The following is a 26,388-nucleotide window of genomic DNA, read 5'->3' as shown; positions in this document are numbered from 1 at the left end:
GATGTCAAACCAGGCTAACGCAAGGGACCCAACCAAAGCTGCTTTTCGTGGTTGAGATAATCCTGTTGCATTCAGAAAAGAGAAGTGCATTTAGGCATTTTGAAGGTCTGACCATGCAGAGAACAGAAAGAGGAAGTGTGAAACCCAACTGGCCTTCTGTAATTCTCTCCAGAAAATAGCTCACAGTTTTAATTGCCCACCTCGTTTGGCAGCTCAAAAGGAAAGTGGCGGTGCACCAAACCCTACTGGAGCAGCCTTCAGGATTAGAAAGTACGCCACACCTTGGAGAGCCTAGAAGACAGGAGAATCATTTTAAATGCAAATTAAATTGAGGGGGTAGCAGAAAAGAACACATAAAAGACGGTAAAACAAAACCTTTCAATTTTCTTAAATTAGCAGGCTAATGTGTTCTAAAGAGCTGCCCCACTCAGATCCCATCTTGGGGGGTAGCATTCCATCACAATATAAAACCGGCAGATCCATCATTTTTCCCTCCACTCTGTGCTCTTGACTGGAGATTGAAGGGAAAATTAGAAGCTGTTCATTTGGGCTCGCAGGCTCAGCAGCCCTGCTCAGCTTGCTTTCTGCTCTCCAGCGGCATCCTGTTGAAGGAGGACAAGAGCTGGTAAGTGACTGTCTTCTAACTTTGACAATCTTCCCTGCATGTGTCTCTGTGGCTACCTTGCCTTGGTGGGCTAGGGGCTTGTCTCCCATAAAAATCTGTGTTATAATGCGTCTTTCAAAATCTGGGGAATTTCAGACAGCCTTTTAAGCTGTTTCTAGGGACCGCTTCACAGAAGGAAAGAGTTATTTTCAGCCTAGATGCTGGTGACTGTTTCTGTGTATTAATTATAATGGAAATGTCGAGCAAGCTGCCAATTAAACGGCCTTTCTTCATCATTCAACCCCACTCAGCAATAAGGTAAGAACAGGTGCCCCAACAGGGTCTAGACAACTTAGTCCTCTCCACTGTTTAATCATTTACCATGTTATTCTGTTCTCACTGCAAAGCAGACTGGAATTTGAGATTGTGAAAATAGATTATTAAACCATAATTCTGATTTTTAAATAAGTGTAAGATTTCTCTGCTTAAGAGATGGGCGAGCAGGCTGTGAATGGCCCTGGATGGTGTAAAATCTCCATGTAGGTTTTGATGGTTCCCTGCCTAAGTTTTACATGGGAAAGTGGTAATTTCCTTTCTTCGCAGAGGAGGGAGTGGAGGGGCTGAAGCTGGCGTCACCTTCTGTTGCTAAGGTAACATGTTCTGGCCATTTTATCTGATAGAGCGAGTCCAGTGGACAGAATACATTATTCATCACTGATCTAATCAGATAATCAAAACTGTTTACTTTCGCTGGGAATATTTAGTAAGATCAAAGGCAGCTGGTTAAAACTGCTCATTTGGACTATCGACAGCTCTTGGTTTTACGGGGTTTTTTTGCAGTAAGTATAATTTGCTGTTTTGGTACCTTTGGCTATTTTTTAAAAAGTTTCCTCTTACCAGGCTTGGCTTCTTAGATGAGAGTGTGTAGTCTTAGAAAACAAGTGATTGCTTTAGCCTCCTGATTTTAAGGAATTTGTCTTGCTCCTCCTTAAAAATATAATAGTGCAGAAATAGAGGTAGTCCATTTGTGCCAATATTGGGGGAAACTCCACGGGCTCCATGAGAAGGGACTGGCTGTTTTTTCATCCCGGGCTAGTGCATGCTATGGGAAACATTGCAAGGCTGTGGTGTTTTTCACTGCTGCTCGAACCACAGTTCTGTACCAAAGCAGCCTATACTGGGCATAGGCAGATGAGCTGGTAGCGCTGTATAGACTGCTGATGGGAATGGCTGGAGAGTAAGGAATTCCAGGTATTTGTGGAGCAAACAAGCCAGCCTGTACTGCAAGGTCTCTAGGAGAGGAGGCTCAGATTCCCAGGAAATTCTCTTACTAGAAGGGACATCAGAAGCCCTGGGTCAATGGAAGAGCAACCTGCAGGATGGATGGCACCTCTAATGTCATTTATCAGGCAGACTTTTAAAAACTTAAAGTAGATGAATTTAAAAGTATACCTTTTGTCAGCTAATATCCACCAGCAGAGAGAAAACAGTATATTACTTCTTTTTAACCTGGATCATTGTTTTTTTTTTTTTTTCAAAGTAGAATATATTATTTTTAATCAGTGTTAACTAAAGGTTGCATCTTCTCATACAATACAAAGGCTCTGGCAATGGGGGCTTTGAAATTAAAAATGTCAGTCAAATGTTGGCATATGATAATAGAGTACTCTTAATTTTTTTTTTAAATTAAGAATAGACATACTTGACAGCCTGAATACTGTAGGGTTTTTTTCTCTTCTTTATAGATATCTACGTGATTAGCTTCTCTCAAAATCCTGTTTTGAACATCGATAATATGGATTATCCCAAAATGGATTATTTTCTGGACGTTGAGTCTGCTCATAGACTCTTGGATGTGGAGTCAGCACAGAGATTCTTCTACAGCCAAGGAGCTCAAGGTAACAAATGGAAAGGAGGGGAGCCCCCACCCACCCTCAGGCTGCTTTGCTGTAAACGGTTCAGCATTAGCTGCAACAGCTTAAGCCCCATCTTAAAAGTTCATCAAATAATATTTCCAAATTGATAACATTTACTAAATGGCTGCTGGAATTTCAGAACGGATTAAATAAATCCACTCATCTTGGGGGTGTTGACAAGTGTTGGGCGCATACCTCTGAGGGCTAGGTTAGAAGATGAGTCCCACCTCCTTGAGTCCGGAGGTTAAGCCTCAGAGGATTGAGGGATGTATTTCCCCATGCAAAATTTTAGGCAGGCAGCTATTGCACTGGAGGAGATCCTCGGGCACCCTGACCTAGCTGAGTGCCATCCGGCTGGATTATGGGTTTCTGAGATAAGTGTGGCACTTGTGTAACTACCTGATCTATTCTTGTGATCTTGGTTGCTGCCTGGAGAACCCTCAGTGCACGTTCAAGGGTCCCGTCCCCCCCGCCCCCGACACCTTTTGTGAAGTGTGACAGTCTGTATGTTTTCATTACCTAGTTCAAGGTAGTTGATTGGGCTCTCACGTGCTTGTTCTTCTACCCCAGGTTCCATTTAGAATGTTTATCATCGTTAAAGCAACAAAAGAATCCCAAGTGTTTTGTCCTCTTGATGGGTAGGAGATTTTTTAAAAAAGATCATAGTTTTTGTTTTTCATAACATTTTAAAGATGTTCAGTCAAATGATGGTTATGCCCCAGAGCATGCAGGGGACACACTGAAAAGGAGGACAGTGGTCCTATTTAAACAGGACAGTAGCTGAGTTCTTTGAAGTCACAAAAGCAGAGATAGAAGGAGATACACTGTGCTATAATCCTGGCATCTTTCACTGTTGCATGACAGGAAACTCATCTTGGACACTGATAATAATCCCCCTGGTTTTCCCAAGTGCTCTTAAGAATTGTTTGTGCGTTGCTTGTGGCTTCCAGAAACCTTGAGGGCTTGCAAGCCTCCCTTTCTATTTTCTGGGTGTGAGCCTGTGCTCTGAAAGTCAAGAGGGGCTGGATATTACCTGCAGGATTTGTTGGGTCAGCAGGCTCAGCAGCGTAGCTTGATTTAGCAAAAATGATACCATGGCAAATTCCCATCCTCAAAGAGGAGGGCGACAGCACCTCTACTCTCTGCCACTTGAAGAGGTCTGAGAGTGTTGCTAGGAAAAAGACTGAGAGGCTAGTTAACTTCTCCAATTTGTTCTGGATCTACAAGTAGGTTGGTGGCTAGAAGCAGATGTGGACCTAGAAGAGAGAGAAAAGAGGATCTTCCACCCTATCATGGGACCTGACTTCCTACACTTCCACATCTGCCCCAGTGCATTACATTCTGAGTCTTGTTCCACGGCAGGCTCATCCACCTGAGCTTCAGAGCAAGAAAGGAAGTAGTAGTTGACTGTGGAGGGTAAAGCTGTCTGTTCACTTTTTCTTGAAGATGATGGACTCTTGGCTTCTATGGAAGGGAAGCAGGCAGGGTGTGTAGGAGGCTTGAAGATTACAAGGCAGCCTGGTAGCTACAGCAGATGGAGCTCTGGGGGTGGAGTGGTCAGAATTGTCACCAGCAGTGACGGTGGTTTAGACTCCAGAGTTGGAATAACTGGGTAACACATGGGAGGTGGCAGCATAAGCTATGGCTTCTCCTTTGGGTCACGTGTGCCTGTGGGTGAGGACGACGCTATCCCAATCTAGGAATCCTAGATTTGCAGAAGTGAGAGTAGGCTCCCCAAACATCAGCTAGGCCAGGATCCCCAAATCAGAAATCTAGGTGTGTCTGAGGTCTCGGAGTTTGCAGTTAAACAGGAGTGACAGCAATGGTGACAGAACCAGCATCCCTCCCTAGGGACCCATATTTAAAAATCAATTAATACAGTCCTTTGCAAAATGATAACAGTGACAGATTTCTAAGTTGTTAAGCTCATTAATGAGGCAAGGTTTTAAAGAGCTTAAAACAACGTCTGCTACATAAACCACTCGCTGTACGTCAGCGAATCAATAAAATAGATATTCTGTGTTAAAGGCCTTCCTTTCTCTGATTGAGAGTCCATGAGACAGCTAAGGCTTTGCAAATAAGAAATCTTAACTTACAGTAATTCAATGTCCTGTTTCTAGTGAAAAGCAAGCATACACACATGCATTCGGGCGCGCACACACACACATACACGCACACACAAACACACACACACACACACACAAACACACACACACACACACACACACACACACACACACAGAATGTTCAGTAAATACAATCACTAAGATTTTGTGTCTTGTCCCAGAAAAACCTACAATAGGACAAACTTCAAAAATGGTAAAAGTATGCTGTGGTGCATCCCCCCACCCACTGTTTCACTTTATCTGAAAACATGGTCTCAGGTCCCCCAACACCTTAGACTGTCACCATGGAGTCTCCTGCTCTCAGGAGCTCTGCCTCCACTGTAACTGGAAACTTTTAACAACAATGCCCGCCCCCCCCGCTGCCCCCCCCCCCCCCCCCCGCCGGCTCACCTACAGCAGCTTCTGTCCACTCTGCATGGGTGCTGGGTCTTCCCAAGACATCAAACCCCTAGGCCTTCTGAAAGGTTCCAGGTAAATGGTGAGTGGGTGAAGGCTGAACACCACAGCCTGCAACCCTCTCTTTCCACAGTAAACACTCATGTGTCCAATGCGTAATTGAAACCTATATTGAATCCATGTCAAGACTCTGAGGACCAGGGGAAGGAGGGTATGTGATGGCTGCTTCAAAGGCCTGTAGAACAAAGAGGATTAATCTCACTCCAGGCAGCTCTCTATTCCCCCAGTCTAGCCCAGCACAGAGCAGTATGAGGAAGGTCTGAAAGCCTGGAGGTGATACCCTTCTGAAATGGTCTAACTGGAAGTTTCACACAGAGTTCACAATCTAGAGCTCGGGTTACTGGAAACTCGATTGGATAGGCCGTAGTGTTTGTTGGCTATTTCTATAGATGGAACAAGTGTTCTCAGAGATAGAAATCCTTTAAGGAGGAAAGAAAAAATCTGAGGGTTCCCCTTCTTCCTTTTCTGTGGGGTTTACTTTTTTTGTATATGCTATTCACAAAATTCTAGAAAACAGCACCTTCCAAATCAATTATAGACAAAAATGTCTATCTAAAGAAATAGTTTTAGAAGTATGTTTGTGACTGACTCATAGGAATTTTTGTTTAATTTTTCTTTGAAAATGAAAATGTCCTGTTCTGAAATAGAGGAAGGTGTTCTAGTTAGTTAACACAAGAAGAGTCTAGGAAGATTGCTTAAAGGGAGTATAAAAAGAAGTCTCCAACTTTTCAAAGTCCCCGAGATTGTCAAGTCTGTTTCTGCTAATGAAATAGCCTGTTTTCTCCAATATCCATTTCTCTTTGGTGTTGAGTGCAAGACGGAGAAGATTAGCTGACTGGGAATTCTGCTATCAAAAGCATGATGTGTCGTGGAGAACAGGGTGGGGGCAGCAAAGCCCACAGGCCTCCTGGTTGTCCCCTGGAGGCAGATGATGTTCTGCTGGTTAGTTTGGGAATTCTTCACCCCCAGAAAATCCTGGAGACATGGAGGGAACTCTGTGAAGGCCAACAGTAATGCAAAAGGAAGATTCTGGAAACCAGAGGTGCATATGACTTCAAAGATCAGATGGATCACCATGTGGTGATTCAGATTGACCCATCATTAGGTTCTGACAATGATATTCCCAACCCCAGCTTCCGTGATTTTATAGGGCCCAGACGAACTGAAAGGGACATCATTAAAAGTGTAACAAAACGCATAGCATGGGATTTTCTGGTTGAAATGAACACCAGGCAAGTCCCTCCCTAGACCAAATGAAATTTAATTTGAATGGCCAAGTCTCTAGAGCACCAGTTTCCAACAGGCTTCTGGGTTATTCCACCATGATGGGTCATTTCAGAGAGTTTTCTACACAATTGGTGCTAAAGTTTAAAAAGAAAACATTGTATTTAGTATAGATTAGAAACACCCCAGGAAATTTCACAAGGTCCTCAATAACTGAAGACCCACTGCAGTCCAATTGAATTATAATCTCTAAAGGGCAGTGCCCCAGAGCGAATCTTTTTAATTGCTTCCAAGGGGCAATCAGAGCTGAGATCTGAGGGCTGACTATTTTATATAAATTTATAGTATATCTTGGTCTTATCATATCCTATATTTTTATTTTTACTTGTAGGGAGAGGTGAGTGCTGGGGATTGAACTCAGGGCAAGTACTTTACCATTAAGCTATGTATACAAAATCCATTCTCCTGTGGCTATTTTTGCCTGAATACCTTTCTTAGCCACACACACATATAGTTAAGTATATGCACTATCCTATATTATAAATATTTCCTATCAGCAAAGGAGATAGATAGCACAGGCAAGCACTCCACCACTGAGACACACACTTAGCCCCCTTGGTCATCTCTTTTAAATGGGTTCAAACCATCAAAAGTGGCAAATAGACATCAAGAAATGAACACGAATCAGAGACTGCATTTTATGTATGCCTTGCATATGTTCATCCTCAACGAAACACTGGGAAAGGGGAACTGCAGTTATGTGCATGTTGCAGATGAGAACGTTTAAGATTGAGGCCTGGGGAGGTAACTAGAAAAGTGCTTGCCGTAGAAGCCTGAGGACACGTGTGTACATGAGGATACAGGGTTCCTGTCATTGGGATAGGATCTCTGGGCCTTGCTGCACAGACAACCTCACCTAATTTCTGAGTTCCAGGGCTTAGTGAGAGACTGAGTCTCCAAAACTGCCAAAGTAAATGGTGCCTAAGAAACAGCAACCAAGTTTGACATCTGACATCCTCAATCACATGCATAAGTATGTGAACACACATACACACAGAGGCACAATTTAAGATTGATGTATTGAAGATTCTTGAAATTTAGATATCATTGAGATCCATTTAGATATCAGCAAAGCTAGGATCTGATTGGAGTATGCCCAACTGCAAAGCCCAAGCTATTTTAAATATTGCAGTGTTCCTTGGTGGAAAGCGGTGCCTTTTCAGCTGGCCAGGTTGATCAAATCAACCAAGGAGGTGAATGGAGGTAATGCTGATGACCAGATCACACTTCCCAAATGGGAAAGCTGAGGTTCTGAGTGATTCTATTCCACGCCCCAAACACACGGCTTCTAATGGGAGGCTGGAGTGGGGAGCATAATCTCTTACCTCACTCAAGTTCTTTCCATCATGCGAGAGCTGCTGCTGCTTCTTCATTTTTAACTTGAAGGCCATCAGCATCCCTGAACATTTAAATTACCTTCATCACGTTAAAAGTCAGTTGACTAAAGCCACAAGACAATCCCGTTTACGGCTCCCGATGACAGTTTCCCTCTTTTATCGTTTTACGTAACTCCTGGCATTTGAAGTCACTGGTGCCTGTCATACAGTACCTTCTCTCTTGTCTGCATTGTCTTGTTCAACAAAGGCAAATGCCAGTTTTGACAACTGATGAATGCCACGGCGAGCTTCTCAGGTTCTCTTCAAGCTGTTTTAGGAATAGAGGATAAGTCACCGAAACCCCTGTCAACCCTTCCCCTTGGCAGTCAGTCGCCCCCATCTCCACCTTTTGTTCCATGCTCCCCTCCCTTCCCCTCCCCCACAAAATCCCCCAGAACCATTGGCTTTTGAATCTTTAGCTTTCAGCTGAATGTACTCCAACTATCTAACCTTCCAAGAGACAAAGACATTTGCTATCACTCAATTAGTTGCAAGTCATTAGCAACGGTTAATTAACGATAGCATTCTTCCCTTTTCTGAGCTTAAGGCAAGACCTAGCTTCAACATCACCTCACGGTGAGTTTTGGCTGATGTTTCTAGTCTCTGTCATAGTACAGGATTCCATTTTTATCCCATACTGTATCCCTCTACTCACTTGGTACAGCAACTCATGAAAATCGCAGTCTTTGTAAGGCTCGGGTTCTTCATAGAAATGGTTGGCTATCCCGAAATCCCAGGGAGAGAGAGAGAGAGAGAGAGAGAGAGAGAGAGAGAGAGAGAGAGCGAGAGAGCTCTTGTCAAGTAGTCATTAATACTATCCTTTTATTTAAATGTCTTCCATCTACCTCTGTGTGTGTGTGTGTGCGCGCGTGTGCGTGTGCGTGTGTGTGTGTGTGTGTGTGTTTATCATTTAGTTGCTAATACTGCTGTTTGCTACTTAAATGCCTTCCATCTACCTCAAGTGCAGTGGTCTCCTTAAATATCACTTTGTTGGTGGGCAGCATCATCCTTGGTATAAAGAGACCATTACAATTTATTAAATGCCTCTACTGACCTGGCGGAACAAGAATCCTTCAGTCTACACGTTCAAGGAAAAACCAGATTCAGAGAAAAGACTTAAGGCTTCCAGATGTGGAAAACGCTGCTCCTCCCACCCCCAGTTCCTTTAAAGTCCTAAAGTCTTTAGATGGAAGTGGAAAGCACTTAAGACTGAAGGAATGGTGCATAAAAAGAACGATTGGAAGGATTAAGATGTGGAAAAGGAAAGGAAGTCCTCAACTCAAATGTATCTGTTGTAAAACAAAAGAAATCCTTTAAAGAATCAAAAGAGAAAGGAACGTATTACAAGAAAAATTTATATGTTATTAAACAAGTATAGACTTTGAAACCAAATTTCTAGAGACAATGAAGATTTTAATGCTTAATTGTCTATAGTGACTGAGTTTTTCTTCTGTCTGGAAGTAGTTATGAAGCAGATGAACCCCATGTTTCCCTGTGATGAACTTACCTGAGACCAATTCAAAGGATGCTCTGACTGTATTCAGAAACCGAGTTCTGAGCTTTCCCTAAATTCCTTTAAGCTCTACTGCCCAGTCCAGGCCTTACACACGTTGGCCAATTGATCCTCAGTGCAGCCACAATTCACACTCCCGTTTCCAACCAGACACAATAGAGGAAACTGTAGAGACCCATCAAAGTCACCTACTGGAAATACACTGTGAGAACAGCTCGCCATGTATTTAAGAGTCTTACTCGTTCTTCTAGTAGCAGGCCATACTCTTTCTCCATCCCTGTCCCCTGAGACCTCAGCTGTGGTTCTTTCCTGAAGCTGGAGGTCTGTTTTTCTGGTTTTCTCCAGAAAGACTGTGGTACAAGCAATGACCACAAGTCAATCCAGTGCCCATTTAAGGCATGGCTGCCAAGTGGATTACAACCTTCTACATTATACTAACACCTTCCTGTCTGCCCTTAGAGTCCTGCTAGCTAGTGCCAACACAATGATATCAGTCACATCTCCCCACAAAGTGATTCCTTCCTGTGTTTTACTTGGTTCGTTATCCAGGTAACTTAAACGCTAACTTGTAGACCCCATCCATCTCAGAGAAGGGTTTCATGTGAAAACTTTACAAAATCCTTTTGTGGTGCTCAGATCATCGCCCTCAACAAATTCCTGTTGGGGGTGGGGTGGGGTGGGAATTTGTTCTTTGTGAGCCTAGCAAGGAATTTGCATGCTGTGCTTCACTCATGGGTGGCAAAGCAATGACCAAGCCTGTCCTCCTGGCCTCCCACATGTTCCATTTTAAACCTCTAATTGCTCACACCCAGGCTCTCCCAACCTGTGTTTAATACAGAGAACATTGTGTATGAAGGAGAGAATGAAAGCAAATAGAGGAAATATGTAGACAGCCAGTCTTCCAGTCCTACAGATTAGAGGGCCATGCAGTCCAGCCCCAGCTTCTGAGCATGCCTTCGGAACACAGCAGCCCTGCTCACAAAGGAGCTTTTGTGGAGGTCCTTGATATTTGGGGTACCTTGCTCCTAGTAGCCATCTGTCTTAACTCGTATTGGAGTTCATATTTCCTGTGTAGAGCAGAGGGTGAGAGGAAGAGAGAACCCGAGATAATGAGGCACAGAGAGGAAGAAAATGACATGAAAATACAAGGCAACACTTCCAATCAATTAATAACTCCCACTATCACATACGGCATATGAAAGAGTGGATTAAAATGCAGCCCACACTCAGCTAGCATCAGCCATGACCCAATTAGCATAAACAATTCACAGGTGCTGGGGGATGAATTCTCACTCCTCATTTGCCCAAACAAATCTGTTTTCTCAAAAAAAATTTATTTTTTTAAAGAATGCAAAAAAGAAAACTTGCAGTACCACCCTGTGACTGTGCAGCAGAGGGAAGGATGGGAGACTAGCATACCAAAGCTAGCTTATAAGTTGGTACCATTTTCAGTATGTTTAATAATTTCCCAGTGAGCCGTTAGACACACAGACTTGAGCAAAACTCCTGAATGGACATTGATATGTTAAACTGGGACCTCGAAGTACTGTGTCTAAATATAGAAATGATTTTCAAGATCTATTTGTTTCTCAATCCGAAGAGCAAAATCAGGATACTATCAAAGCCTTTGGGGAAAAAAAAAAAAAAAGTGCGTATAACTCTATTTTAAGTCTATGTAACTATTCAGTTTTTATATTTACTTCCTGTCCCTTTTGTATGTATTGGAATATTACAATGATAGCACATAATAATCTATGATAGGAATCAAATAGTTCCCCACCTTGACTACAGGGTGTCATTGTGTTTTAGAATTTCGTCATTACCCTCCCATAGTCCTGAGCTCAAACAGTGACTTCTACTTCCTAGCTTGGTGGTTAGACCAAGAATTTAGTCTCTTTTGCTTCCCTTCTGCATTCCCAGTACAAATGATAATCAGGTCAAGAGTTCTCAACCCAAATGGCATTTGGAGGATTAAATGAAACAAAATAGCACTTTGCAAACTGTGGAACAACATATGATTTTCAGAAAAACACAAGGTACTCTCTTATAATGGTAGTGTATTTATTCTATTGTGCTTTAGGAAATTTTAAATAAAAAATACATCATTGAAACAGAAAAATACATAGCCAGCACTGCATTTATATGGACTATGGCTGAGGAAAAACAATACATGGAAATAAGTAGAACAATAGAAAATGAATTAAAATCATTTACTAAAAAACATTGGCTAGTAGCACAAATAGCACCTAGTCCTCCCAAAAGACATGAAAATACTATAGGAAGACAAAGTTTCTAAGCAGCCAACAAATAAAGGTAGAAAGTTAAACAAAATATTAAGCACCTATTAATACCCATATAATTATTGGTCACTCTTATATTAATCCCCTTTAATTTTATCATACCTCAAAAGAAAGTGGCAAGGCTGCATCTCCCCAAGAGAGATCCCCACCCCATCCCATCTCTTCTTGAATGTTGTTTATTCCTAATTCAAATTTCTAAGCATTTTGGAAATGTGAGACAGTCTGAAAATAGAAAAATAGGAGGAGGGGGTGTGCAGGAGCAACGGCTCAATGGCTAAGAGCATTTGCTGCAGTTACAGAGGACCTGGGTTCAGTGCCCAGAATCCACATGGTGGTTCATAATTATAGCAGCCAACAATTTTCCATAACTCCTGTTCCAGGGGAATCAAATACCCTTTTCTGATTTCTGTGGGAACCAGGCATGCACACAGTGTACTTTCATACATTCAGGTGAAACACACACACACACACACACACACACACACACACACACACACACACACACAAATCAATAAATCTTTAAAAAACACAAAATAAGAAAAATTATAGAATTGATGTTGAAACAAAATTACTAACAGATTCCAAAAGACTCCTCTTTATGGTTCTATTGTTGAGCAATATTAGCCATCTGTTCATTTCGTAGGGTTTTACACCAAAAACTAGCACATCAGAGATGCCAGTGTGTTTCCAAGTTGATAGTCAAGATGTGATGCCTGGTAACTTACATTTCAGTTGGACTGAGTGAGGACCATGAAGCATCTTCTAGGCAGTGTGAAGTGACATGTGATACGGCATGGGCATCTGAAGAGCGGGATCAGTTTGAATCCCATGTTGATTACAAGGAGCAGTGCAAAGACAGAGAGGTCACAGTGCAAAGACGCAGACTCAGAAGAGACTAGATGAGGAGGCAGAAGCCCAAGTACTCAAGACTTTGTTTGCCGAACTAAGGAATTTCAAAGCAGATGTTGGGTCTAACAAAGAGCACAGCATAGTAGGGATCTGTGCTCAAACGTGTTATCATGAAGCTCATGGAGGATCTGAGGACTGATGAGGGAGAAAGACTGAAGCCAGGAGCACCACTGGCTACTGCAGTGATGTAAACATGACTGTGCAGCAAACAAATGGGTGGATTCAGAAGAGAAAGGGATCTGGAATCACTGAGAAGATTCTCCCTACATGTGTGAGAGCAAGACAGGTGGATACCGAGGAAGCGGTGTGTCAAGACATTCTCAGATGTTACTTTTGGATATTAGAAGTTATTCACCGTGAGAAGGATTATAAGAAGAGAACCAACATGAAGGAAATTAGTTTAGAATGTATTGAATTTAGAGAGTGTGTTGGATCTAGTAATACATGTAAACATCAATATGAAATAAGTTCTACATACACAAATCTTGGTATAGAGACCTCGGCAAGCAATCCAAAATACTCAATATGGCACAATAGTTCTTGAAAATTATTTATTGACATCTTTTGCAGTGTTTCTGAGTTATATTTCTTCTGAATCTTAATCTTTCCTTTCATATTAATTAGAGGACTGGAAGATAATCAGGAAACACTCTAAATTACAGCTTGGACTATAAACACAACATTTTCTCTTTATCACTAATACTGAAAATTAATAGTCCACTTTAAATACTTATATGAAGCAAATGTTTGTAGTTGTCAAGACAATTTCAAATTCTGGATTGGGTTTTCATCTGAAGCAATGTTCTGAGTTAGCCCAGAGATGATCATCTAAGAAATAAGTCCCCAAAATAACTCAAAACAAATTCATTCACTGTGTAGAACTGTAGCTTGTCACAGGATACTGCAGAGGAGAAGAAAAAGAGGTTTTGCTGCAACTGGTTAAAAATAGACCTTACTTTTCTTGTGGACCAATGTAGCAAGATCTCTTGCTTAGTTAATTAAACAGTTTGGTGACTAAGTTGGCCAGAGAAGATGGCACTTACCTTAGCCAGATCTTATCTTATCTTTGAAAAGCCAGACCACACTGCAAATGCCCTACAAGGCTGACTTCTACATTGAACCCATAACCCAAGTTCACTCACCAGCTTGGATATGTACACTGAGGTTGCAAAGGAAAACAAAGGAGAGAAGAGACTTCACTATGTATCAGGGCCTTTATTGTCTCATTTGATCCACAAAGGGGAAATTTGTGGAGTATATTTTATTATCCCATTTTTCAGATGTTCCAATGATCAAGTAACTTTTCAAGGCCCCACAGCTGTGTAAATAAAGTCATAATTAAAACCTTAAACCTTTTGATCCTCTCCACCACATCTTCTAGGTCAATGTCCTATGGTTGAGCATATTTACCAGTGCAGATACTATGAGCAGACAAATAGAATTTAGAGTGTTCACATAGTTCATGTTCAAAGGCAGAATGCCTCAAGAGCTGTATAAGAACATGGTGCCACAGTCATTTTATGTAGTTATACTGCAGGGAGAGCTCCCTACAGGGATATTTAATCTTTCTTTCTCAGGAAACTGTCACAGAGGGAGGAGAGACCTCTGTACTTAGTTTGAATTAGACAGGCAACCTTCCTAGGTCTCCATGGGAATTTCTTACAACACTCCTAACTCATTTTTTTCTTCTCACTACCAAATGTAGTACATAATAGTTATAGAAAATACAGACCATCAAGCCAAACCAAACTCAAGCATCACCTAAAATAGGTACTCCTACAGTCTGGTGCATATGCTTACATCCCTTTAATGTACATAAACACACAGTTGTGTGTGCTTTTAATCTAAATGAAGGTCCACAGATTACCTTTAATTTCTCTATTTTAATTTAAAAATGAATAATTGTTGATTCTCATGATGAATTAATAATCAGACACAATTTGAAGGAAAGGAGAGAGGTCCATTGTGCTTTGGTTTTGCCCCAAAGGCAACTTTGCCAGCTGGACTGTGTCCCTGAATCAGTTTTTCTGTTATTTACTAGACAGAGTGGCTGACTAATACCCTGTGATCTGATTACCATCAGCAGCCCATCTGTAGACACAACAGAATGCAAGTACAATATCCACCTAATCTGCCCTGGGCGGGTCTTCCCTCCAACTCATCCATCAAGGAAAGTCTGTGGTCCCTGACTTGCCAACAACGTTCTTCTTGTTCAAGACACACCAGCAGCCAGCAGGTCTTTCTAATGTTTTACTCAACAGTGTAATCATGGCAATGGTAGAACGTTAAAGCCTGAAGATGCTATATTCAACTAGCTCATCTTACAGATGATAAAGCTAAGCCTTGGGGAAGGAAGGAAACGCAAGCATTGCTTATTAATACCTAACATATACCGGAAGCTATGCATGCATGTTTCACTCAAAACTACAAACTTGTCACTGGTTAGATATTATTGCCCCAAATCATATGAAATTAAAGCTTAGAAGGAAAAATATATCTAAACTATATATAACTATAATGCCAGGATTCAAACATAAGTCTTCCCAGCTTTGTAGTTTCCTTCATTTCTAGGGACTAGATGGTTGGGGGTGGAGAGCACTGGGTATTTAAATAGTTCGCACAGCTGGATTGTGGAAGAGGAGTTAGTCAAAATCCAGGATCCCAGTGCCTAGGCTGACTACCTAGTCAGGTTCCTGTTGCTGTGACAAGCACTTCAATCAAAAGCATGCTGTGGAAGAAGGGATCTATTTGATGGTACGTCATATAGTTCACCATGAGATGAAGTCAGGGCAGGAACTCAAGGCAGGAACCTGGGGACAGGAACTAAAGCAGAGGCCATGGGAAAACCATGTTTACTGGCTTGCTATTCATGGCTAGCTCGGCTTAATTATTAATACAACCCAAGATCACCTGCCAGGGGTTACATCATCTACAGTGGGTTGTATTCTCCCACATCAATCATTAATTAAAAAAAAAACTGGCCGGGTGGTGGTGGCACACGCCTTTAATCCCAGCACTCGGGAGGCAGAGGCAGGCGGATCTTTGTGCGTTCGAGGCCAGCCTGGTCTAGAGAGCGAGTTCCAGGAAAGGCACAAAACTACACAGAGAAACCCTGTCTCAAAAAAACCAAAAAAAAAAAAAAAAAAAAAAAAAAAACCTGCCCCTCAGGCTTTCCAACAGGTCAATACGATGAAGGCATTTTCTCAGTTGTAGTTCCCTCTTCCCAGATGGCCCTAGCCTGTGTCAAGTTGACAAAAACTAGCCAGTACACTGGTATTCCTATCTCTACTTGCTATTGTCTTCTTGTAGAGGGACTCAAATAACTCAAGATAACAGCCTTTACTTTGAGGTGACTTCCAAATGAGCAAGGCCAGCAGTCTGCTGCATGAGGTACTGCCAAGCATGTCACCTTTCTGCACACTGAACACGAATCCGAGGTACGACAATCTGAAGACTTTAAATTATGTCATTAATTACCACCTCTATTTAAAACCAGCCATGTAGAAAAATGCAAAATTAAAATCATAAGGCTTGCTGTTACCTATACTGTTGAATGAGACTTGGAAAGTGACTTATACACCTTGGCTAGGCATGATCAACATTTAAATAACAGAAGCTGCTTAAGCCTCTGTCCAACTCAATTCAACATGCAAAGCCCGAAACACATTTTCCTTTCTGTATCTAGCATGTTTTAGCAGCCAGCCCCCAGCCACTCTGCACAGGGTCTACTTTAAGAAACCGGGAGGACAGGAAGCAGTGAACATTTGTTGCCCGCCCACCATTTGTCAGGCTCTGTGTTAGGTGTTTTACATTTATTACATAATGTTTTATCCTCCCAAGGCCCAGTAAAAGAGTTCATTTTATTTCTCATTTGCATATAAGGGAACCAAAGCTTAGAGAGCTAGTTTTTTTAAATAAATAATAGGTATTAAGCTTTGGAATTATGCCAATGTTTAATTTCACAACTATAGCCTTGCTTTGGACTATCAAGTAATAATAGTATTCCATACTATTAGTCAAAGTTTATCAAGAATATCCTTTGCCAAAGACTTAATAAGGTTATGTGTTTGCATCCTCATGGAGACTGTAGCGGGGGGTGCTATGTTGGTATCCTAGATTCACAGAGATACTACTTTGTATAAAATCATGAAACTGTAAGTATGGGATTTAGGTACAAATTCAGGAAGGCTGACCTCACCCCTGTATTTTCTAAGCAGTACTTCATGTTTTCTGAATGGAATATAATATTGTCATCATCTTTCTTATCTGTTCATATAAAGTGAAGAACATTAAGGGCCACAAGTTCAGCAGAGGTAAAAAAAAGAGGGCAAAACTAATTTTCCTAGTGGTACAGAAGTGTGGGAGTGGGCATAAAAATATTTCAGCCACAGAAATCAGGCAGTTTGGACATGCAAAGATGGAAAGAAAGAAAACAAAAAGAACAATTTTCCCACCAGAAAGAGAAACAGGTTTTGTTAATAAGTCTCATATGAATAAGGACTTTTCAAATTAGGTACGATTTTTCATACAATGGAACAGGCCCTCTGGGGGGGAATTGCCAGGCTGGTGTTAGTGTAGTTAACTAAGAGTCTTGCATGCATCTGTATGCAGGCATCAATCCAAGAGAAGATAGGTATCCAAGCCCTAAGGAAGACTCAGCAAGTCACTGGAATCATATAGCTCTAGAAAGCAGGGTTAGCTCAGTGCCCAGAAGTGGCTTTATCCTTTGGAAAGCCTCTTTCTACTGCATATGGAAGCATGAGTGTGGACTTTGTGGTGGTCTAGTTCTACTCAGATAGACTCTGAGGTAGACAACACTTTCCTAAAATCATGCAATGGGGAAGATTTGAGATGGGTCTGGTAGAAATATCACGTGTCTAGAACCTGGGCAGAAATGGTAAAAATAAAGCTGCCATCCCTTCTCTGTTACGGACCCTCATAAATTTAGCAGAGAGAAAAGGGAACCAGTGTCAGAAATGTGTGAAATAGACAGCTCCTTTAGTGACAAGCTGAGGAGTGAGGATTAAAAGGCACCAGTGACATTTCTGCATATTCTGAGTTTCTAGAAAAGGCTGTTATGCATAGCAAAGAAAAATGTTCCAGGATCTACATGCTAAATTTAGTGTAACAAAAACCCAGCCTTGGTATGTTTTTGTTAAATCTGCTTAAGATGTACAAGTAACTTCAGTGCCCTGGATTGGTATTGCAATCAATGACATCCACGTGCATTGCTCACATTTTGTGTTTTCTATGGGATAATTTGCCACAGTGACATAGTATCAGGTTAAACGGTGAGGTCTAAAATTGCTTTCATTTCTACCTCTTGTCAGATATACCAAGTGGTGAAGTGTGTTTCCTTCGTGCAGCCTAGACCCCCAATCTGCTTAAATACATTATACAAGATTCAATTTTTAACAAAATGTCAAGACCCTTCAATTAATCCAAAACAAAATACTCTTAATATTATTACTGCTTGTCCACAGACTCAGGGCTTACCTAACAATGATACTTTTTTCATATTTTTTTTTAGAAAGGGTGGGCCCTCATCTCTATCTGACCTCTGGAAATTCTTATAAAGAAAAAGGAATGAATATGTTTTTACTAGATTTATTCTCTTGTCTTTATTATTTCCATAATTTATCTATCATCAATTTATCGCTCCTCTATCCATCCATAATCAGTCTAGAGGGATGTGAATGTGTGTGTAGATAATTATTTTATAACTACAGTGCATTGATCAGTCACAGTAGCATTTTAACTTAGCCTGCTCTTTGTCTTTCTCTGTAAGCTGACGGGGACTTAAAGTACCCTTCCACTGCAGGACAGAATCCAGGCCAAGGTCAGATCAACCCAAGGTTATGGTCCAGGACAGCCCAGTCTAGGGTCCGATCTCTTCTGCTTTTTTGACCCTGGAGTGTTTCTACGGCCTTAAGTTGCCCTTTATGACATCATCATTCGTGAAAGACATGGTTCTTCTCTCGCTTTTTAACAGACCACTCCTAATTCAATGTTGTCTGCTATATTCTCATGATAAGACTCAAGTTTGCTCCTTCTAGGCTGGAATAGTCCAAAAGTAACATCACATTTTTCTCTGGGTGTCATATGTGGAGATACCCTGTACCCAATTGTCCTTTACCAGGAGTGGCCATTTTTATTGCCCAGACAAAATGCTGTCCAGTTTGTACCTTGAAACCAATGGGGGAGGGGGAAGGAACTTTGAAGCCAGAAAATCTCCCTGCTCCTCCTCAAGCTTTCCCCTGGATTTAGCACCTCTGTTGGTTTTTTCTTGATCTTTCCCCCCTTGCTTGATGTTTATAGTAATGGTTACAAAGTGATGATTTTACAACATCTGCCTCCATATTAAGTTAGCTCTCAGCATTCTGCTGGGGAAAAAAGCAAGAGTCCTTTCTCTTCCCGCACTCATTCATTCATTCATTTATGCATGCATGGATAAACGTTTACCCTCAGGACTCACGAATGTCTTCTTTTACTATAACATCTCTTGTTAGTGGATGTCATAGATTTTTGTCTCCAAATTATCCCAGGTTGGATGGAAGCCTCTTCAACCTGGCTTTTTATTCCTGGGTTTTTCCTCTTTTCATTTTAACATTGATCAAGGCACAAGAACTGCTAGCAATTACTTTATCCCTTGCACACATTCCAATACAGTTACCTTATTATGTTGTCAGAGCAGGGTACTTTAAAAAATTAAAGGTATCTAAAAACCTGTTTTCAATAAGAGAGAAACAGGAAAAATTAAAAGCTAAACCCACACATAGAAAAATAGAGAATTCTTAAATACATAGATAAAAATTTATATGGTACACAGACACATGCTGACAAAACACTTATACATGTAAAAAATATTAAAAGTGTAGATACTAGAGATAGTTAAGATAATATCCCCAAGTTAATGGTCAAATAAACAATAAAAAACATAAGATGTTAGCATAGTGTAATATGAACATTCCCTAAATGGTCTAAGTCATTAATAAATAATTGGCATCCATTTATTTGTTATTAATAGTATGTTTTCACAAACATTTAATACTTATCTTAAAAAATATTGCTCAAATTAACTTGCATATCTTAATTAGCTAGAAGTATTTCATAATATTATTCTTTAGTGATAAATGTCACATCTTCATCTCATGAATAAATACAAAATGTGTATAATATGAAGCTTTTTTAGAAGCTTTGCTGAAAAGTATCGTTACCACTCAGAATAAGATGGGAAGTTTGTTTTGCATCTCAAAGTAAACTATGCTTCTTAGTGGCCTAAGAATGATGTACCTGCAGCACATCAGCCTCCGTCACAGAACTTATCCTTTAGCTTCAAATAAATGGGCACATTCAGTATTTGCTCTTTTAAAAAATGGCTTCTTTTTTTCAACATTAAATCTGTGAGATTCACTCATATATTTGCTCATAGCAGTAATCTCTTATTTTAATGGTGTATGATACTAAAAGTATAACAGAACTTAAATTCTAATACTAATTTTATCTATTCTTTAAAAATTTCATATATATACAAAGTACTTTGATCATATCCACCCACCACTACCTCCTTCCAACTCTCAGCTACTGCCCACCATACTGTTTGTCTTCACAACTTCATATCTTTGTTTTTTTGTTGTTATTGATAATCTCTAGAGATCAATTAGTGCTGCCCATATGAGCACAGGTGAGAGACCATACACTGAAGTGTGAGCAGTCTAACAGCAACCATATTCTCAGAAAAAGAGAAACTCTTCCTCCCCAAGCAGCTACCAGTCCTCAATAGCCCCTCCAGTAGGGAATATGACTAAGAGTCTCTCACAATCTATGCTGGACTTTTTATTGGCTTAATCTTATGCTGGGAACCACAACTGCTGTGAGTCAATCCATACAACAGACATATAATGTCTGGAACTCAGCATCCCATGTCTCTTCTCTCCATCTGCCAGTTCATACATTCTTTATGCCCCAACTTCCACAATGTTCCCATCTTGAATGGGTGGCGATTAATATAGATGACTGGAGCATTCACCATTAGTTATACATGGCATTTTGACTACTTATGAGTCTCACACAAAGAAACTTTTTTGACCAAAGTTGAGGGCAACACAAATCTACAAGTTTAAACACAAATATTTTTTAGAAGACAGTTTCACAGCATGATCTCATAGCAAACCCCCATGAGTAGGTTTTTCCCTTGGGTCTATGTTCTTTACAGTCATGGGCTACTGACCAGAAATAAAATCCCTCCTATGGAGCAAGCCTCATAGCCAGTCAGAATGCAGTTGGTTACTTATATAACCATTGTGTCACTATTACACCAATGGGAATGTCATGCCAGGCAGGTCAGTATTGCAGCATGCAGGACCAGCACTGAATGAGATAATTGATGTATTTTCTTCCCATCAGTTTGTGTCACCTTCTGGCACTATATAAGTTCATCCCTTTCTTCCTACATTACAAAGATATTCTTAGCCAAGTCACAGGACGTATGTCTGTTTTTAGGTCTTCTATTGATCTATTCACCTTACATTGTTTTTATATTCTGTGCTGTCATGAATCTTCATGTCTTATACTATAAATCCTATAAATTCATGCTCATTTGTTAAGATCATGCTGATTATTCTCCCTTTGCACTCCTATGTGCATTTTAGAATCAGTTGTCAAATCTTCTTTAAAAATGCTTAGATTTGTTTGGAATTACACTGAATCTACAGGCCAGTTTTGTTTGTTTGTTTGTTTTTTGGTTTTTGTTTTGTTTTGTTTTGTTTTTTTTTGAGACAGGGTTTCTCTATGTAGCTTTGGTGCCTGTCCTGGATCTCACTCTGTAGACCAGGCTGGCCTCGAACTCACAGAGATCCACCTGTGTCTGCCTCCCAAGTGCTGGGATTAAAGGCATGCGCCACCACCGCCGGGCTACAGGCCAGTTTTAAAAGGTGTCTTAACATTGATTTTCCTTTAAAATTCCTGAAAGTTATCATAGTATATTAATCCCATTACCCATTTTATTTAGGTCTTCTTAATTTATGTTCATGAAGATTCAGAGTTTTTATGTACAATTGTTATTTATTTTTATTAAAAAATTTTCATAGTTATTCATGTATTTCAATGTCATTGTGTATGGTACTTAGAAATTTTTATTTTCAGGACATTGAGATGGCTCAGCATATAAGGGGCTTGCCACAAAATCTGACAACTTGTGTTCAATCCCTGAGATACACATGGTGGAAAAAGAGAAACAACTCACACAGGTTTTCCTCTGACCTCCGTAATCATTGTGGTACCTTGTGCACCTTGGCACAGGCATGTTCAACCCCATAATAAATAAATAAATATATATATATATATATATAAATTTTAATTAAAAATAATACAAACATATCCAGTGATATTGTGAAAATTATTTATTTTTAATAGCCTATGTACTTTTAAGGATTCTGTGTATATACAATTATAACAAATATGACTAGCAAAATATTTGTTCCTGCTTTCAAATTAATTACATCTTACACTTATTTTGCTTGCCTTATTTATTTATTCAGGATCTCTAGTGTAATACTAAATCCATGTGATGAGAGTCAACATAGTTGGAACAATTTTTTAAATCTAGCTACTCCCATCTCATCCTTCAAATTCTAATTCAGTAGGTTCTTCTCAGGGACATACAAAATCCACATTTTAGTAATGGTGGAACACACCTAAAATGCCAGCACTTGGAGGCTGAAGCAGGCAGATTCTAAGTGTGACAACAGCCTGGAACACCCAGGAAAACTATATTTCAAAACAAATAAAGAAACAAAAGTCAAAGCTCACCTGGTTCTGATGTAATGGTGTTCTATAAGTACATGCTGAACAATATTTTTAAAGGATAAATTTTACTAACCTCAAGTATTTTCATAGTAAGAATCTATTACCCTAATTTTCTTTGCCTTCCTATCTCTATTCTCTTCTGTAGGAATTATGGGTGTATAAAATGTTTCTTTTGAGATCCTAGTATATAACTTGTATTTCTGGCTCCAGCTCTGGAAATAATATGCATGAAGGCTCTGGAATTTTAACTGTTTGGCTGGCTGTAGAAAAGATAAGAAAACATTGTACTTTCCTGGGCCAGCAGACATATTTTAAAAAGAAGCAATTACCATTTAAAATTTCTATTTGGTAGTTGTTGAGGTCACAACTGAATTAAGTTCTCTCATGTCTACATAGGTCCCCATACAATAATATGGTACTGTCACATGATGGAAACAATATGGAGAATAAATTCTAAAGAATTTATCTGTGAAATACATGTGAATACTATGAATCAAGATGGAGACTAGCAGATAGCATATTATTTCCTAAATATAATTATATAACAAAGAAAAATGTCTCTTAAGCCCGAGAGACAAAAAAGTGTCAAGGATTTTTATGGAAAATACCAGAATAACTTTCCTAGCTTCCTGTGTGTTGCTGTAATAAAGACCATGATCAAAATCAGCTTGGACATGAAAGCGTTTATTTTACTTACATATGCCAAATCACAGTCCATTGAGGGAAGTCAGAGAAGGAACTCAAGAAGGAATCTGAAGACAGAAATGAAGAAGAGGCCGTGGAGGAATGCTGCTTACTGGCTTGCTCCACCTTGTTTGCTCAGCCTGGTTCTTATAGGACCCAGGGCCACCTGCCCAGGTAGTGGCACTGCCCTTACTGGGTTTGGTCCTCCCAAATCAGTCATGTATCAAGAAAATTTCCTACAGATTTGCCTATGGGTCATTCTAATGGAGGAAATTTCTGAATTGAAATTTCTTCCTCCCAAATGACTGTGGCTTGTATCAAGTTGACATATATATATAGTCTAATCAGGAAAGTAACACAGTAGCTACAAATAACTATAGAGTGTTGAAACTGGTCAGGTCCTTTTCATGTTGCATGTGAGCTGAGCCTCACACTTTACAGGTGATGTGACAGAGATCATCCATTGCCAGTGTTAGTTAATAAGATAACACTAGTCATCGGATGGTACCCTGTTGTTAGAGTTTTCCTGCCTGGCCCACAGTCAGGACAAATCTCTCACCTGCCAGTCCCACAGCAGCTCAAACCCGATCAAGTAAACACAGAGACTTATATTGGTTACAAACTGTATGGCCATGGCAGGCTTCTTGCTAACTGTTCTTACAGTTTAAATTAATCCATTTCCATTAATCTATACCTTGCCACATGGCTCATGGCTTACCGGCATCTTTACATGCTGCTTGTCCTCGTGGCGGCTGGCAATGTCTCTCTGACTCAGCCTTCCACTTCCCAGCTTTAGTCTCCTCTTTGTCCCACCTATACTTCCTGCCTGGCCACTGGCCAATCAGTGATTTATTTATTGACCAATCAGAGCAACACATTTGCCATACAGAACATCCCACAGCACTTCCCCCCCCCTTTTTTTTTTTTTCAAAAAGGAAGGTTTTAACCTTAACAAAGTAAAATTACATATAATTTGGGAATTTGGGCATAGCTTCTCTTACTACTTCCTGCTGGAGAGGGGCACTGTATCTTATAGGGAAACAAAGAAAATTTTAGAATTATGGAATAGTCCATGGGGCTGTATTGTCTGAGCCAGTTGCCTTCAAACCATTCTGGATGTTGGATCATCTGGGCCATGTTGTCACTGGAGACCTTTCAGGGGGTCTTGGCTGGTCAAACCTGATATATCTTAATCTGGAACAAATCCATAGCCTCTGGCTTTCTGTGGAAACAAAAGCAGAGACTCTTTTCCAAAGCAACATATCCTTATATCCAAATTTTGAAGTCAAGTTATCTTTAAAATATACATATTGGTTTAACTCAACATCTTTTACAATCAAATGTTTTTCTGCAGTTAAAAATCCCAAAGACGGGGGGCTGGGGAGATGGCTCAGCAGTTAAGAACACTGGCTGTTCTTCCACAGGTCATGAGTTCAATTCCCAGCAACCACATGGTGGCTCACAACCATTTGTAATGAGATCTGGCGCCCTCTTCTGGCCTGCAGCTGAACACTGTATACTTAATAAAAAAAAAATCCCAAAGACAACACAATCCAGATTCTCTGTGTAATAGTCATCTTCACGTGACTTATTTTTTATATTAATTTTACTGTCTCTTTAAAGAGTTTATTTTTTAAAACTATGTATTTGTTTCTATAACTGTATATATCACCTTTTTTGTCTCTTTCAAGCCTACATATATTTTACACACATTGTAAACTATTACATTTGTATCTGTCTTATTGTGAAATCTTTTGCTTTAAACTGCAGCAGCTGTGGCTGCTGGCTCTGCCCACCTCAGCTTCCCAACATGGAGGTGGTGGTACGTTTTCCACCAGTTCTGGGAACTATCGTGGGTCTATGCTTTTATCCAAGCAGCGTGTAGCCCAGAAACCTCTTTTTTTGTTTTATACTAGCAAAGTTTAAATCCACCATGCAGCTTAATGTGCCACTTGCAGAGGCCTCATTCCCGCCATATGGCAGGTCGAGCGTGCACACCAGGAACCCACCAGTAGCTCAAACCAGCAGTTGCCGCTCATTTGAGAGAGACAATTAAGAAGCTGTTTTTAGCTCCATTTTAGAATCTTTTCTCAGGTTTTAGGTGGAAACTCTTGCCAACTCGTTGGGCGCCATTTGTAGCTAGAGTTTTCCTGCCTGGCCCACAGTCAGGACAAATCTCTCTCACCTGCCAGTTCCACAGCAGCTCAAACCCGATCAAGTAAACACAGAGACTTATATTGGTTACAAACTGTATGGCCATGGCAGGCTTCTTGCTAACTGTTCTTACAGCTTAAATTAATCCATTTCCATTAATCTATACCTTGCCACATGGCTCGTGGCTTACTGGCATCTTTTCATGCTGCTTGTCCTCATGGCGGCTGGCAATGTCTCTCTGACTCAGCCTTCCACTTCCCAGCTTTATTCTCCTCTTTGTCCCTCCTATACTTCCTGCCTGGCCACTGGCCAATCAGTGATTTATTTATTGACCAATCAGAGCAACACATTTGCCATACAGAACATCCCACAGCAGTACCCACCACCCTTGATTCCCATCCCAAGGTTCTTCTGAGGCCACCCAGTCAAACAGTTCATGAAAAGAACTTATGCATATGAGACACATAAAGAATATGGAAATATTGTAACAATGTCACAATGAGTTCTTCATGTGTGATGAGAGGGAAATGCAGAAAAGGGATCGACCTGTAAGAAGATGGTTAGAGCTAAAGAAAAATGCAATAAAAGAGAGAATGTGGAAAGAATTTTAAAAACATTTGCAAGACAAAGAAGAAAGCATATTAGGGAAGGAGAGAAATGGAAGATAATGTTCACAAATGAAATAGAATAATAACTGAATTCAACAGTATGCAGCAAGGCATAGTATTCCATTACCATTTTCTTTAAAAGGTGAATCTATCTAAAAGTACTTGAATAATAGAATAGTTTACAGTTAACTTATATGAAAAATGTATGTAGCTAGGTGTGGTAGCAATACCTGCACTCCCAGAATATAAGGCAGATGCAGGAGAACAACTGTAAGTTCTAGGCCAGCCTATACACATAAACAAGTCCCAGGTTAACTAGGGCTAGAGAGCCAGATTCTGTCAACAACAACAACAATAATTTGAATCTCTATAAATAAAGGTAAACCTAAAGCTACTCACAGCATTTAATCCTTAATCAACATCTAAAGTATTAAATGAGTAAGAAATAGGAACTTTTCACAGATGTATTTTTCTATATCAAGAATAAATATGTGGAGTTAAAGAAACACTGGGAAATCTCTGACTAGCTAGTCCTCCAAACAACTTTATCATTCTTCTTCATGCATGGCTCATGAATAACATGAGAGAGAATCCCAGGCATTTTAAACAAAAAGCCCTACATTAACTCAAATGGAAATGTTTTATAAAACA

The 26,388-nt window shown here is 40.2% G+C and overlaps 1 protein-coding gene across 1 annotated transcript in view; it reads left to right on the top strand.

The window, feature by feature from the left end:
* Positions 1–2,399: 2,399 nt before the first annotated feature.
* LOC131910692 (phosphatase and actin regulator 1-like) overlaps positions 2,400–26,388 on the top strand; it is a 140,554-nt gene continuing 116,565 nt past the window's right edge. The window contains exon 1 of the mRNA XM_059262576.1: positions 2,400–2,502. Within this exon, the coding sequence (XP_059118559.1) occupies positions 2,400–2,502 (103 nt within the window). The remainder of the gene's footprint in view (positions 2,503–26,388) is intronic.

The sequence above is a fragment of the Peromyscus eremicus genome, chromosome 5, assembly GCF_949786415.1.
Source record: "Peromyscus eremicus chromosome 5, PerEre_H2_v1, whole genome shotgun sequence".
NCBI lineage: Eukaryota > Metazoa > Chordata > Mammalia > Rodentia > Cricetidae > Peromyscus > Peromyscus eremicus.
Note: the sequence above shows the minus strand (reverse complement) of the source record. Positions and strands in the feature narration are given on the sequence as shown.